Genomic DNA, 13442 nt, shown 5'->3' with positions numbered 1-13442 from the left:
CATATCCTAGGCCATAGATATTTTCCTGACAGTGCTTTTGTTGAGTGTCATTTTATGCCAAATATTGAACAGGAAACCAGACTCTAATTAGGTAGATTCTAGTGAGCACTGGTTGTCTTAGCTAAATTTGGTTCTGATCCATCACAGTAATGCTATAACAAGAAAAATGCCTTTATAATGTTTCCGCAGGGGAAGTTAACTTTCCTTTATTATTGGTGTTACAGAGGCAATATTTCAAAGCTTTGTTAAAAGTTAGTTATTCTTTTTGCGTAGCTTATAAATTTTAGTTTCTTTGACTTTGCAGAACAGGGTGACCAGAACATACTAAAGGCATCTTGTTAGGGGAGTTCCAAATAACTTTTTTTTAAAAAAACTCTTTCATGAATGAAAACATCTAATATATGTGTTCATGAAAAGCCATATCTGGCTGTATTTGACATTGCAGTTGAGCCACTTACTTGAGTTTTTTAACCATATACTTATGTTTACATACCTCCCATATTTATCATATCATCATGGTCTACAAACGCTTTATCAGACTTCTCTGTGGCAAGAAAGTTCAGCCTTACAAACTCATATCGAGTGATCTGCATTCCCTATTCTAAAAAATTCAGTCTTGTAAATTAACATACCCATTTCCTTATTACCTGATTAACAGAATCATAAGCCTTCTCTGCATCAAAGGCAAGTCAGGCTATCCGTCATCTCACTCTTGTTTCCATTACACCAGCTGCTAGGCCTCTGGAGCACACGAGTACTTCCAGCTTGCATTGCTGTAACAGCTGAGAACTTTGTGATCAAAGCAGAGCAGGTATTAAAACTTCCAGTGATGAAGGATCTGCCACTCAGTTGACTCGCTGTCTATCAGAGCGTGTGGGAATAGCACAAGAATGGAAAATTGTAAATATGCTCAAGCGACTGCAGCTGGGGTGTAGAAAAACACATAGATCACAAATAGAACCTCTGTGTTTAGATAACAGGCTTGTGAAAAGAGTCGTAAAGGCACCTTATCACACATCCTTGAGATTCCTGCAGAAAAAGATCAAAGCAGAGTGGTAAACTGCGCCTGCGTGAATCCCTGTGTACAAGCTGAAATGAGCAGGCTTGTTGATCTTCACCAAGGGCTGAATTCTGCAGCGCCTGTGTCTCCGCTTGTGTGACCTCTGCCTTGAGGCTTAGGTGCTGTTTCGGAGATCCCTGGTAGCAAGGTAACAAAAATAAATTTGCTCTTTGCATTGCATTCGTGGCGTCTGGTTGCTCCTGCGACCTGCCTGCGTTGGCTCACACGCAGAGTTAACTGGTTTCTGGGTGCAGATACTCCATGCTGCTGGTTTGCAGAGGTTTCCAGCATGGTGAGACTGATACTTCTCTGTGGTGTGCTTTTTTTGGTATGGCATGGGGGTTTTTTTAGAGTGTTGGAGGAGAGCATATTGCATGCCCTTGTTGAGCATCACTCTCATTTAGGTGGGAGGTAGAAGGTGCCTGAGCATAGCATTTGGCTGAGGGAGGGAAAAGCAAAAGGAAGATCTTAGGGGTGGCAAAGAGCAAATAACCCTCTACCCCCAAACCTCAGGCCTGCTGACAAACGGGACAATAATTAACTACATGTTGTCGGGAAGGAAGGTAGCGGCAGTCTAAAGAGAAATACATTCTTGATCTTGTCTAGGTATCTGAGAGGACTTCTTAGAGTTAATGCTGGTGTGTGGAATTGGATAAGGTAGAGTTGGTAGGTATGAGTGTCAGATCAATGGCAATAAATTACATCAGAGGCCTTTCTGATGAGTTTTCCACAGGAAGCAGAAAAATGGGAGACTTCAGAAGGCACCCGAGGGAGTGCTTGGAAAGGCAGAAGAAGCAGAGGCAAACAGAGTGATGAAAATGTGTTTGTAGTAGAAAGATCTGAGAGGTGGAAGTGAGTGAGGAGGGAGCAGTGACCATGAGATTTCACCAAGATGAAGTCTCTGGAGGGTGCAGGAACAGTTTTAGGAGAAGGTTGCACCTCATGAAGGGGTGTTAAGATGGAGACAGAAGAGGAGACGGACAAGACAGAGTTTGTCTTGACTGAGTTCAGAGAAGGTGGCGACAAGATTGATGTTGAGGTGTGGGGGAGCGAGTACAACCAAAAAGTGGCACTTGAAATTGAAAGGAAAGGTTACTGATACTGTGGGGTGGAAGAACCAGAGGCTAGCGAAGAGTTGAAAGGGAAAGGATGAACCTGCAGGAAGAAGGAGGTTGGAAAGACCAGCATGGCAAGTAGAGAGAAGAGAGTAACCTTCAAGACTGGAGATGAGGGAGCAGTTGTTGGGACATTAAGGAAGGATACCACAATAGGTTGGATATTTTTTTCTTCTTTGAAGAAACTGTTAAAGTACTCCAATATTTTTGCAAACAGGGAGAGACAGGAAAGCAGAAGGCAAGAGTTGCTGGTGGTAAATAAGTGAAGAAGGCTGTGGCAGGTTGTTAGTGCAGGCAGAACTGGAGAGGATGGAGCAGGGGAATGGAGTGTGGCCAGGAACTTTGTCTAAAGCCCATGGTGGTGTGTGAGTGGGCCTGGGCAGTGAGCAGAGAGGGTGGTTAATGGCACACAGCAGGGAAAGCAGAAGGATCTGCTTGAGCTGAGGCTATTTAATCAGAGCCGAAGACAGGGAAAATGCCTTGTAACTAGTAAGTTGGAAACTGAGACTTGTTTTCAGCTTTAAAAACAAAAAAAAACAAGCAAAGCAGGCTAGTGAATACTGTCCGCATGTCAAAATGGATGGTTAGCTCTGTGGCTGACAAAGAGGAAGAGTATACAGGCTGTACATGCAGGAAAGCATGGAAGTTCTTCCCTTGTGGAAGCTGTATCAACCCCCAGCACAGGGCCTTGGCAGCCCTTTGGCTGTCTTGCCAGTGGGACCCATGAGCCCTGCCTGCAGAGAGCCAGTGCTTTCCTGGAAGCAGGCACTTGATTCTGATTTTCTGCAGCATCGAAAGAGTGTGGGGAGAGGTCCTGGTGCAACTTCAGGATCTCAGCAGGACTCAATGACAAGAGCACTTAGGTCTGTGTGGACTCTCCTAGGGCTGCTCTGGCAATTGTCCACTTGCTGCTGCCTAAAAGTGAGGCTTCTTGGCACAGCCCAGTGTGGATAACTTCATTCCTGTTTATTTCATTGTATGTGCCACTAAGGCAAAACTGAAAGTGTCCTGCCAATGTTTTTTTTTCCCCAGGATGAAAGTGTCACGCAGCTGGGACAGGAGCTTGCCCAGAAGCTGGGACTGAGGGTTCGAAAAGCATACAAAAGACCTCAGGTATGATTTTTTTTTTCTTAGAGACTATTCTTTGTCCTTTCAGATTTGCTTTTGCAGAAGTGGCAAGTGCTGCTCTGCAGCTATAGACAAACATACACTACCCTGTGTCCTCTTTTTCCTGACCCTCAGACTCACTTTGCCTTAATCCATTTCTAACCCCATTGCTTCTACTGTGTCCCCAGCTAAGCCTGGCAGAGCTGAGCTGGTGCTACAGGAGAGGCTTCTGATGCACTGGGAGCCTCTGTTTTTGGGAGGACAGGGACACGTGGCCTGATCCCAAAGGAGATTTTGCATCCCAGTCCTTTCCCTGTTATGGGATGAGGAGGGTGAGATCCTCTGCTGCATTGGAGGCATGTCTGGTTTTGGAGTGTAAAGTATCAGGAGGGGTTCTTGGCCCATATCTAGGCACACACCTTCTTCGTGGTGGGGGAAAGGCTTGTGCTTTGGGAAAATGACAAGTACTCATCTGGTTAAATGCTAGGAAGGAAAGCAGCCAAAAGCAAGTCATGGATCAAATAAATTGACCCCAGTGTCTGAAGCAGTAACTGGCTCTACAGGAAAGTGCTGCTGCAACTGGGGTTCTGTTGGTATGTAAGTTTATACCCTGGGATGGAGCTAGAGGGCGTTAGGCCACTGCCAATGCTCTTGGATAAAGCTGCCTTGGTTGTGTAAAATCCCAGGAAGTGTTTTCAGGAGTAGGGAACATTAGCAAGTACTGGAGGTTCACATTTACACCCTGAGCCCCGTGCAAGCTGTTGTGTTAAACAGACAGCACGTTCCACCTCCAGAGGGGCACGTTTGCCCTCCATGGTGAGGTTACCGGTGGGCACCCCGTTTGCAGAGAGCTTTTGGTGTAAATTTGGCTGCACCATCTTATTCCTCTCCCTCACCAACCTCACATGTGTGATTGACCTACCCCCAAAAAAGCACTCGATGTTGGAACAGCTCTCAACACTCTGAAGGGATTGTGTCTCAAAGAAAGGGAAGTTTTACATAAAAGTATTTTTCGTAGCTGCTCACTAGGTTGGCCTTGCCACCTGTTTGCTGCTCTGATGTTATGCAGCTGTGCTGGGCTTAAACTACCTGTGCATTAGAAAAATAAAGATTAAAACCTCCAAAATACTTATTATTTGAAATTTATTGATTGATATTTTGATAAGACCTTGCCCTCTCTTGTGTTGACTTCCAGCTTTCACTCCAGTGCTGTAATGCTTTCTTGAAGTATTAATTTTTTTAATGAAAAGACAAAAACTTTTGTTCCTCAGGGAAGCTCTTCTTCCTGATTATGCATTGGATGTTGAGTGTTTTGCACTGAGGTGTCCAGGTGCCCTTTCAGCGTTCACTAAACTGTACCCTGTGTCAAACTGGTATGCCCTTTGGGGTGGCTTTTGTTTATGGGCAGTATCTGGAATGAAACTGTATGTGGAACCCTGCTTTGCCTAGTTTAGAAGAAATCATGGGCTGTCTCTGTTCTAAGACCTCTCTCTTCCTTGCAGCAGGAATTGGAAACATTCTCGCTACTCAGTAATGGCACATCAGTCAATCTGTCAAACCAGGTAGAGTTTGCATCCTGTGGTTCTTATTGTTCATGGATTGCGCTACTAGAATACGTCGCAGTTTTGTTTACATGCAAAATTTATAACTGTCATTTAGGTTTTAAATGTATCAATTAGTTTTTTCCGCTTTTAAGGAATGTTGCCAAGGAAATTAATTTCTTTGAAAATATTTCTAGTGACAACATTTGTATGTCAGTGATTGGGTCACTGAAGATAATTCTTTTTCTTAGTTATTGTGAAGATTTACTTTCTCTTGTATTTTAAATAAGTTTCGGTTTTCAAGTTTTTGCATCGCTAGGGCAATGCTAAGGAAAAGTCAGAAAGTGCAACTACTGAAGAAACGTACCAAATTAAATCATGTGATGTACTGAGCAAGGTACATACACAGTTTATATATTCTTTGTATTGTCCTTGTCACCTGGGAGATCCAGCTTGGGTAGGGCACTCTACAAATACTAAGCCAAAACACAATAAATTGCTAATTTCCTTGTTTCATTGCTAGCCAAAAAACCTGCAAACACTTGCTGGTTTTACAGGCTGTTTGGAACTTCACACTGCTCCGAAAAGCAAACAAGCTATAAAACCGTACAAATTGTCATTTTGTACAACAAGATGGAGTACTGAAGAATTAATTTACTTCTGACTGTTCAGTGACTTGCCTTCACATATTTGTAGGAGAGCCAGTCAGCTTTCTTTAATAGTTGTGCCTGGTTTTTAATTAAAAAAATCTTTCCTTTAGCAAGAAATGAAAGCAGTGCAAAAACTACAAGTTGTAAAAACTATTGCAGTAGATGCAGTACCTCAAGAGTAACACTTATATCTTTTTAAGTTTAAGCTGAAGGCATACATACTTATATCTGTTTATGTTTCTGTAAAATATGGCCTCATTCCTTGCCTGGAGCTCCAAGTCAGCAGTTGTCTTGGCAGAAACCTTTTCCTGTTTTGAGTTTGCTATACAAGTTTGTGGTTGTTCAACTGCAAAATACGTGAACTAAGAAAAGGAATGTTGTATAAGATCAGGCTAACCAGATCTCACACTGCATGAGCCTGACCAGTTGCTGTGTCCTGAGACTTGGGACACAGCAATCTCATCCACACATGAAAAACCCTATTCTATATACAGATCTGCTCACGTGGTTGGGTATGGTGCAGGGCTGGTATTCCTTTGCAGCAACGGGGTTTGTCCACTGCTGGAGGTAAAAATGAATAGGATCTGTGGATTAATGGCCTCTAAAAGTTTGTTGGTTTTACTGCTCTTGCACTGAAAAAGGCCATAAAGGAAAAGAAAGGGACATATACATTTGGAAGTAAGAAAGAGTCTCATCTGTGAACTGTGAATATCTTTTAAAATATGAATTTCTGGTGATATTTTTCTCTTTCTGTTCCTATACCCTCTTTGCAGACCACTTCCAATGGATTGGGTTCAATAGATGACATTGAAACAGGTAAAGACATCTCTCTTCTCTGATTTTTTTGGCTTTGGTAAGGTATCTGACCAGGCTGGCAGACCTGAGAGGTTCATGATCTTCATTTGCGTCTTTTCTCCACACTCCTGGCTTTGGTAACTAAGAGGAGGAAAAGGTGTTAGGAAGCAGGAGTGTTTTGCCTGCAGAAAAGCTTTTTGTCCAGGCCCAGTTGGAGACATGTCTGGGAATTAGACGGGTCTGCTGAGGTACGCAACTCTCTTCAGTTGTGCTGTCTTAAAGCTGGGCTTGGCAAAGCTTCTGAAACTGCTCCCAGCCAAAACAGTCCAGATAAAGCGAAGTTAAGGTTATAGGCGTCTGTTTGTGCTCTGAGCCTGTATCATCCTCTAAGATGTTGAGATGGAGGAAATGAAAACAAAGGGAGCTGGGAGGGACCCAGGAGGAGCCATGTTCAGGGTTTGGCACCCAGGAGAAGCAGCAGGAGGGCTACGGGGTTCATTTTCTCATGCCAGGAAACAAGAGACCTTAACTCTGCCCCTGTAGAAAGGCTTGCTGCTCACTTTGTTGTGTGCTGGAGCATTGAACTCGTGGCTCTGAGCACATCGGTCTCTGTGCCTTTGAAAGGGAGCTGTGTGTGTGAAGGTAAGTGTGAAGACTTACCGCTGCAAGTAGCAATTGCTCTTTTTATAGAAAGAAATTAATTTCATTATTAGGTTGTTCTGGAAAACATGTTAGTTGTCTGTTGAATGCCACTTTGGGTATCAGTAACCAAACGCTATGTGCAATCACAAGACCTGGTTCTGTGAATTAAGGAGAGTTTTTCACATTATCTTGCTGTGCTAAGCTCAACTGGACTTCTACTGCAGAGTGAGGCTCTTTATCTAATCAGGGTTTGGTGTAAGAGCAGAATGCCACCTCTGCTGCAGTTCAGGCAGAGAGAACCTTTGCTGCTAGGAAATTTTTCCAAAAGCACTGAAATTAAGTGTTATCCCATTGCCCTGAAAGTGTTGTGCCACCAGGAGAGCTGTGTGTGCTCGGTACCTTGAGAGTTTCAGATTGAAAGGTTTTTTAGCAAAGTTTTTGTTGTTGTTGTTTTGTTTTGTTTTGAAGATGCAAAGACCCAAAGCCTCTTCCCCTGTGCTTTGCTTGAAGTCATCTGATTAACTTAGCGCTGCTCTGCAGAGATCATGGCTCAGACCTGGCTCAGTATTGCCTTTGACCAGCTAATAATGCAGGAGGGAACCACTGATATTTTGTGAAGCAGAGCAGAGCTTTTAGAAGCACTGTACTTGTCCCTCTGGGACAGTCAGGTGTATGACCAGAGAAGCTACCAGGTGGGGAGCATGGTATGAGAGACTTGGTTTGGGGAGTGGATGGAGAAGACCCTCATTGAGCTTGTAATAGTAATACATGAGGCTTAGTGTCATGGCAGCAGCAGAAATCAGAGGGAAGCAGTTGTGTCCTGGTGATCCATTCATCCAAGGAGGCTGTTTTACTTTTTTTAAGAGGGAGCAACCATTAGGTGAATGCAAGGAGGTGTGTGAGCTTTCTGGACTTGAGGTATGGGTATGGTGGTGGTGCATGAGGTCAGCAGATGGGGTGTCCTGAGGAAAGCAGGAGTAGGAAAGGAAGGATAAGGGAGAAGATTGGACAGAGGAGAATGGAAGGAAATGGCAGAATGAATGAGAGGGTTTGGGTGGTCAGGGAGAGGGGAGCAGACATTTCCTCTCTGCCCCTTGCAAGTAGTGGAACCTCTTGGTCCTTGCTCTTCTCCTCATCCTTCACATGCACTGAGCTGTGAGGGGTCTCGAATCGTTCTCTGCCTTTTGGTTGTGTGTTCAGCTTCTCAGTGTTCTAGGCCTCTTAGGGTATGTGAGGGCCTCTTTCCTCTGCTTCCCAGTCCAAGTGGGAACTGGAAGGCCTCGTTCATTCCCCAGAGAAGGTCTGAACTTCTGGATCCTTTGGGACCCTGTCATTGTGAATGCTTTTGCTCCCCCTCTCATGTGTCCCCATCCCTTCCAGCGTGTCCTGAACTTCTTGTTGGCCCCTGGAGAGATCTTGACAGTACTCCAGATTGAAACATGTGAAAAACGGGAAGGCACAAGCCGTTCCTTTGTACTGAGGGAAATCTGGCCAAGCTACCAGCCATGAGGCCATCCCTGAGGGAAGCTGGATGGCTGGCTCCCGAGCCCGGCTGGAGGCCCATGCCAAAGGGAGATGAGCTGAGAGAAGTCATCACAAAGGGGGCATGGCATTGGAGCTGAGCCTGATCTGAGGGGCAGCCGCAAAACTAAGAACACTTACAGCATTCCTTTGAGCTGCTGCCTATGGGGAACATGTCCAGCTGCAGCACTGCAAATCCCATAAGGTACAACATGTGCTTTCCTTCAATCGTATGCATGAGATTGTGGAGAGAGTCCCGCGTGTGTCCCTTGCCACTTCCTCCTGCTTTCCCTGCCTTTTGTCACGGCTCAGCTTCCAATGCCTGGCATGGCGACCTCGCTGGGTTCCATCCATGTGGACCACTCACAACAAATGCCAGAGGAAAGGTTACCTGGGGTTGTGGTGTGCTCCTGATGAGTTTAGAGATAAGGGGACCTGTGTTTGTGTGGTCTCTGCTTTTGTTTTGTCCAAGACTTGGGGATTTGCAGGAATTATTGATTTGCTGAGCCCTGTAAGAAGAGCACCAGCACAGTCCTCGGTCAGTGAACATGTGGTGTAGAGCACAGCAACGTGGCTCACTTGCCTTGTCCCCGTTACAAAGGGATGGCTGAGTTCTTGTGGGAGCTGAGTGAGCAGAGGTACACAGACAGGATGCAGCATTTCTTGGTCAAGCAAGATTGTGTCTTGGAAGCTTGTCTTCCCTATGCTTATCAGTTTTCCTAATAAAAGCTGTTGCCTCTCCTTCCAAACTTTGCCTTGCTTGTAGCCTTAGACCATCATAGCTACAGTGCAGCGACTGCCCAGGGAGGTAGTGGACTCACCGTCCCTGGAGGTTTTTAAACTGAGATTGGACATGGCAGTTAGTGCCATGATCTAGTAAATGGACTGGAGTTGGACCAAGGGTTGTACTTGGTGATCTCTGAGGTCTTTTCCAACCCAGTTGATTCTGTGATTCTGTGACTGCTACATGGATGGAGAAGGTAGCATCTTTGTCTTATTTCTTTTTTTTTTATTCCAGGACATCTGCACAGGGGCAGAATTAAGGTAGTTTGGGTGTTTGTTTTGAGAACTGCAAATGTAATGCTGCATTTTACAAATTTCTAACATTTGAACTTCTTTTTTTATTTTAACCTTTAATTTTTTTTTTTTGAGAATAAAATGCTCTTCTGTGAAGAATATGTGCTTGTAACCTTAACTTCACTTAACAGAGGTTTATATTGCATGATGGGAACATCTTACCTTTTCAGTAATGTACTGGAGAGGCAAGGAAACCTTACAGAAAATCACTGCCTCTCTCCTGCCCTGACCTTGGCTCACACGAATTCCCAAGGGGATGTTTGCTACTGAGGTGTTGAGGGGGGGTGTGAGGAGCAACCTCCCACCTACAGACATCAGGAAGCAGTCAAGAGTAGGGAATTTACTTGGGTAAAGACAACTGAGTCTGATGGGATTTTCTGTGGACACATTGTTAGCACAACCTTGTCTAAGCACCTGATCTCTGACTCTCTTCCCAGCAGGACCTTGTGTTTTTTATCTTCTGCCATTTATGATGCCTGAGGTTTTAGAGAGGGTGTGCGGGTAAGCAAGCTTTCAGCTGGGATATCAAAGCTCCAAGAAGGAGAGAAGGCAGTGATCTCTGCCAAATGCATTAGTGAGGAACATTAAAGAAAACACCAGGTGGTGGGTATAGAGAAATTGGATTATGTGCCCCTGGCCATTAGTCCTGGCCACAGAGAATTCAGTGACTGCTCAGCCACAGGTTTTGTGTTGTCCTGGTTACTGTACGTACTTGCCAAATCCTGATGGTCAGTCTGAGCACTGGCCCTTAGAGCATATTTCAGCTATTGGTAAGCCATTGGAGACTGGGAACAAAAATGAAAGGCAAGAACGCTTCAGACCAGAGTTCCTCCTCTTGTAAAATCAGCATACTTGTTTTTTGTGATTTGATGGAGTTGTACCATATTGTTTTTGCCAGGCTGTGCTCTGCTTGTCCCCTGCAAGAGACTCTCCTGGGTGACTGGCTCTGTTTCTCCCCCAAAACAGACTGCTCTATGGACCTGCAGTGCCTCCCAGCTTCTGTGGCCACCTCCGTCCCTGCAAGCGAGGGGCTGGCCCCTTTGCCCTCTGATTCGGATGCAAAGGGCTTGCCTTCCTCGCTCCCTGCTGCCAGCCTGCTCCCATCTCCAGACTGTGTGCCCCTGCCAGTGCCTGAGAGCGTGGAGGACTTCACAGATGGGGACATCATCGATGAAGAACTGGACTCCCTCCTGGACTCCCTTGCTGAAGGGTCACCATACCCTCTAGTAAGAGTGGGCGCTGCATAGGTCCCCTGCTTCTTGTTCCAAATATGTCCTTGGAGCAAGTGGATATCTGTGCTGCCTCTCTCTCTCTCTTTCTGTCACTCTTTCCTCCTAGCTCTTCTGGCAAAACTCATTCATTCCATCCTTTATTTTTGCAACTGGCTTGTGAGTATCTAAAGAGCCCACCTCCAAGCCTGCTTTGCTGTGTGCCACTTCATGGGGCTGCCCCTCAAAAGTACCCAAAATAGCCTTCCCCCACCATCACCTTGCCCCTGGCCTCTGCTGTCCATGGAGTTGAAGCAGATGTGAGGGTAGAAATGCATGTGCTGAAGCAGGAATGATGGATGTATTTTGTATAGTGGGCATGCTCTAATCGTCTTGTATTTTGTGCAGGCTGCATTCAGCCTAAGCTCTTTGAACAGGTTTGGGAGCTGTAGAGACAACCTTATGTTGGACTTTAGTTGCCAGTGTTGCTGATGCTATGCGAGCCAACTTGGGTCTGGAAGCAATCTAATCATAGTCATGCAGGACCCCTCTCGAGCCAAAAAGCTCTGATGAGATGTGCCGTGAGTAATGGTCGTTACCCTGACCTCGGCACTGTGTGTACTCAGCTGTTTCTTGACCTGAGCAGCTTTAAGTGCCCAGCTGAGGGCTCTTCCTTGCAGACTGATGAGCTCAGGTAGCCCAGCACTTCCTTGGGGACCTCAGTCCAGACTGCATGAGGTGTAGATAGACTGGAAGGTCTGTGGGAAGTCTGCAGGCAGATGGAGCTGCCGGGTATCATTTTGCTTCAGATAATACAGCATGCACTTGAGTGGGAGCCGGTTGCTCTCTGTGTTCACTCATTCTCTGCTCCTCATTCCTGATGTGCTGTTTATCCCCCCCCTTCCCGATTCCCCAAAGTCTCTGGTCCAGGGAACCATTCCTACGAACTTGCCGACAGAGATGCCCCAGCTGATCCCTGTGTTTCCGGGGGGAACTCCACTGCTGCCCCCAGTTGTGACAGCCAGCATCCCCGTGTCCACCCCGCTGCCACCTGCCTCCTTCGGCCTGGTGATGGATCCCACCAAGCAGCTCTCCTCCTCCTCTGTCCTGGATGCCTTTGAGGCCCTGCCAGGAGGAAGTGGCGGCTCCACCTTAGATTCGCTGGATTCCCTGGATCTGCTCCCCTACACAGACTCACGGCTCGATGCCCTGGACTCCTTTGGGACAAGCAGAGGGTCACTGGATGCCTTGGATTCATTTGCCATTGGTAGGCATGGGGCAGCTGGGGTTTTGTGCTGCTTTACCTCAGAATGCATGCCAAAATTATCTCCTTCGGTGCTGAGGACATCTGTTGTAGAGCTCTGTCTGCCGACACTGCAGGAGTATAAATGTAGAAGAGGGCAGGGAGTTGTCTTGAACAGAGCAACCGAATATGTCTGGCTCAGGAGTAATGAGAAAGGCTATAGGTGTGTAATCTCAGATAACCAGTATGTGCATGGTGTGAAATCTCAAGAGGGGAAAGGAACACAAAGGTGTATAACGATGAGTGATGAGATTTAAATGTGGCTTGGTGTCCAAGACACCTTCCTTGGCACAATCTGCTAGACTATGATATAATTCCTCCGCCCTCCCCAATTACTCTGATGTTTTGGACCTAAGGAGCAAAATCCTGATGATTGTTTTAGATTATAAAGGACCTTGTTGTGCTGGACAACATGGTAGAGGCCCAGGTGGGTCTCTCCTATCTCTAGATTCAGGGCAGTGAGCATCCTGTTGCATGGAGCGCTGCGTTCTCATGTCACAAGGAGCAAAGCTGTGGGGAATGGTGGCCCAGGAGTAAGTCCCCTCCTGTCCCAGGAAGAAAGGCAGGCTTCTTGGCTAACTTGTCCCCAGTATTACACTGTGTTGGCAGCAAAAGTATTTTGAGAAGAGCAGAGCTTGGCCAGTCAGCACTTCAGCACTCAGATTCACTTCAGCATTGGGCTGCCTTGGAGTGGCCACTTTGGGAATGCCAGCACTCAGCATCACAGAGTTGGGTTCAGGAGGGTGCAGGGGACAAAAAGGTGTTTCCTGGAGTTTTTCCAAGACTTAGACAGGTGGTTTTTTGAAAAAGTATTAAAATGTTATGAAATAAATGAAGCAAATGGGTTTGTTTGTCTTTTTGTGAGCACTGCATCCGAAAGTGAAATGATTGTTTTTGTTTTGTGGGGCTCTTTTCCCCTTCTTTTGCCCAGAAGAAACTAGCCCTCAGAAACTGCGGCACCCACCTGGCAGCCAAAAAACATCCCCCGTGGTGAGTGAGCCGCTCCCCCGTGCTGATGTCCCAAGGTGCTCTGGAGCCAAGGTAGTAGTGACTTGGGTGATGTAGGTAATTTGGGCCCCTCTTCTTAACCTGCCCTGGGGGGTGTTGCCTCCCCTGTTGTGGGATATTTGGAAATTAAGATTTCCCTAGAGTCAGTAGGGATACGTTTGTTCCATGTTCATTTTTATCTGCAACTCTGCATATTGCCATGGTAAACATGGTATGACGTGGGTTGTAGGGACATCAGGGGATCATGGAGGCAATTGTCCCTCTGTATCTGGCAGCCACATAACACTAAAGGGTGGGGCAGAGTAAGCCAACTTTGTATTTGGGCTACTAAGGTTCTTTGCTCCTCTCTGGCCCTGTCAAGAGGCTTTTCCAGATACACTGTTCTGCCCCTGTCCCATGTCTCCAGTCTTGGAGA

The 13442-nt window shown here is 46.1% G+C and overlaps 1 protein-coding gene across 9 annotated transcripts in view; it reads left to right on the top strand.

Moving 5' to 3' along the window:
- Positions 1–13442, top strand: part of ZC3H7B (zinc finger CCCH-type containing 7B) — a 46289-nt gene that overhangs the window by 11806 nt on the left and 21041 nt on the right. For 2 of the 9 annotated variants that reach the window (XM_065835993.2, XM_065836003.2), the window contains exons 6-11: positions 3208–3288; positions 4785–4844; positions 6247–6289; positions 10475–10734; positions 11635–11983; positions 12951–13063. In XM_065835993.2, the coding sequence (XP_065692065.1) occupies positions 3208–3288; positions 4785–4844; positions 6247–6289; positions 10475–10734; positions 11635–11983; positions 12951–13063 (906 nt within the window). The remainder of the gene's footprint in view (positions 1–3207; positions 3289–4784; positions 4845–6246; positions 6290–10474; positions 10735–11634; positions 11984–12950; positions 13064–13442) is intronic. The other 7 variants (XM_065836045.2, XM_065836019.2, XM_065836044.2 and 4 more) reach the window with 7 other exon arrangements.

Source organism: Patagioenas fasciata, chromosome 1 (genome assembly GCF_037038585.1).
Source record: "Patagioenas fasciata isolate bPatFas1 chromosome 1, bPatFas1.hap1, whole genome shotgun sequence".
Taxonomy (NCBI): domain Eukaryota; kingdom Metazoa; phylum Chordata; class Aves; order Columbiformes; family Columbidae; genus Patagioenas; species Patagioenas fasciata.
The sequence above is the reverse complement of the archived record's forward strand: the minus strand, read 5'-3'. Positions and strand labels throughout refer to the sequence as shown.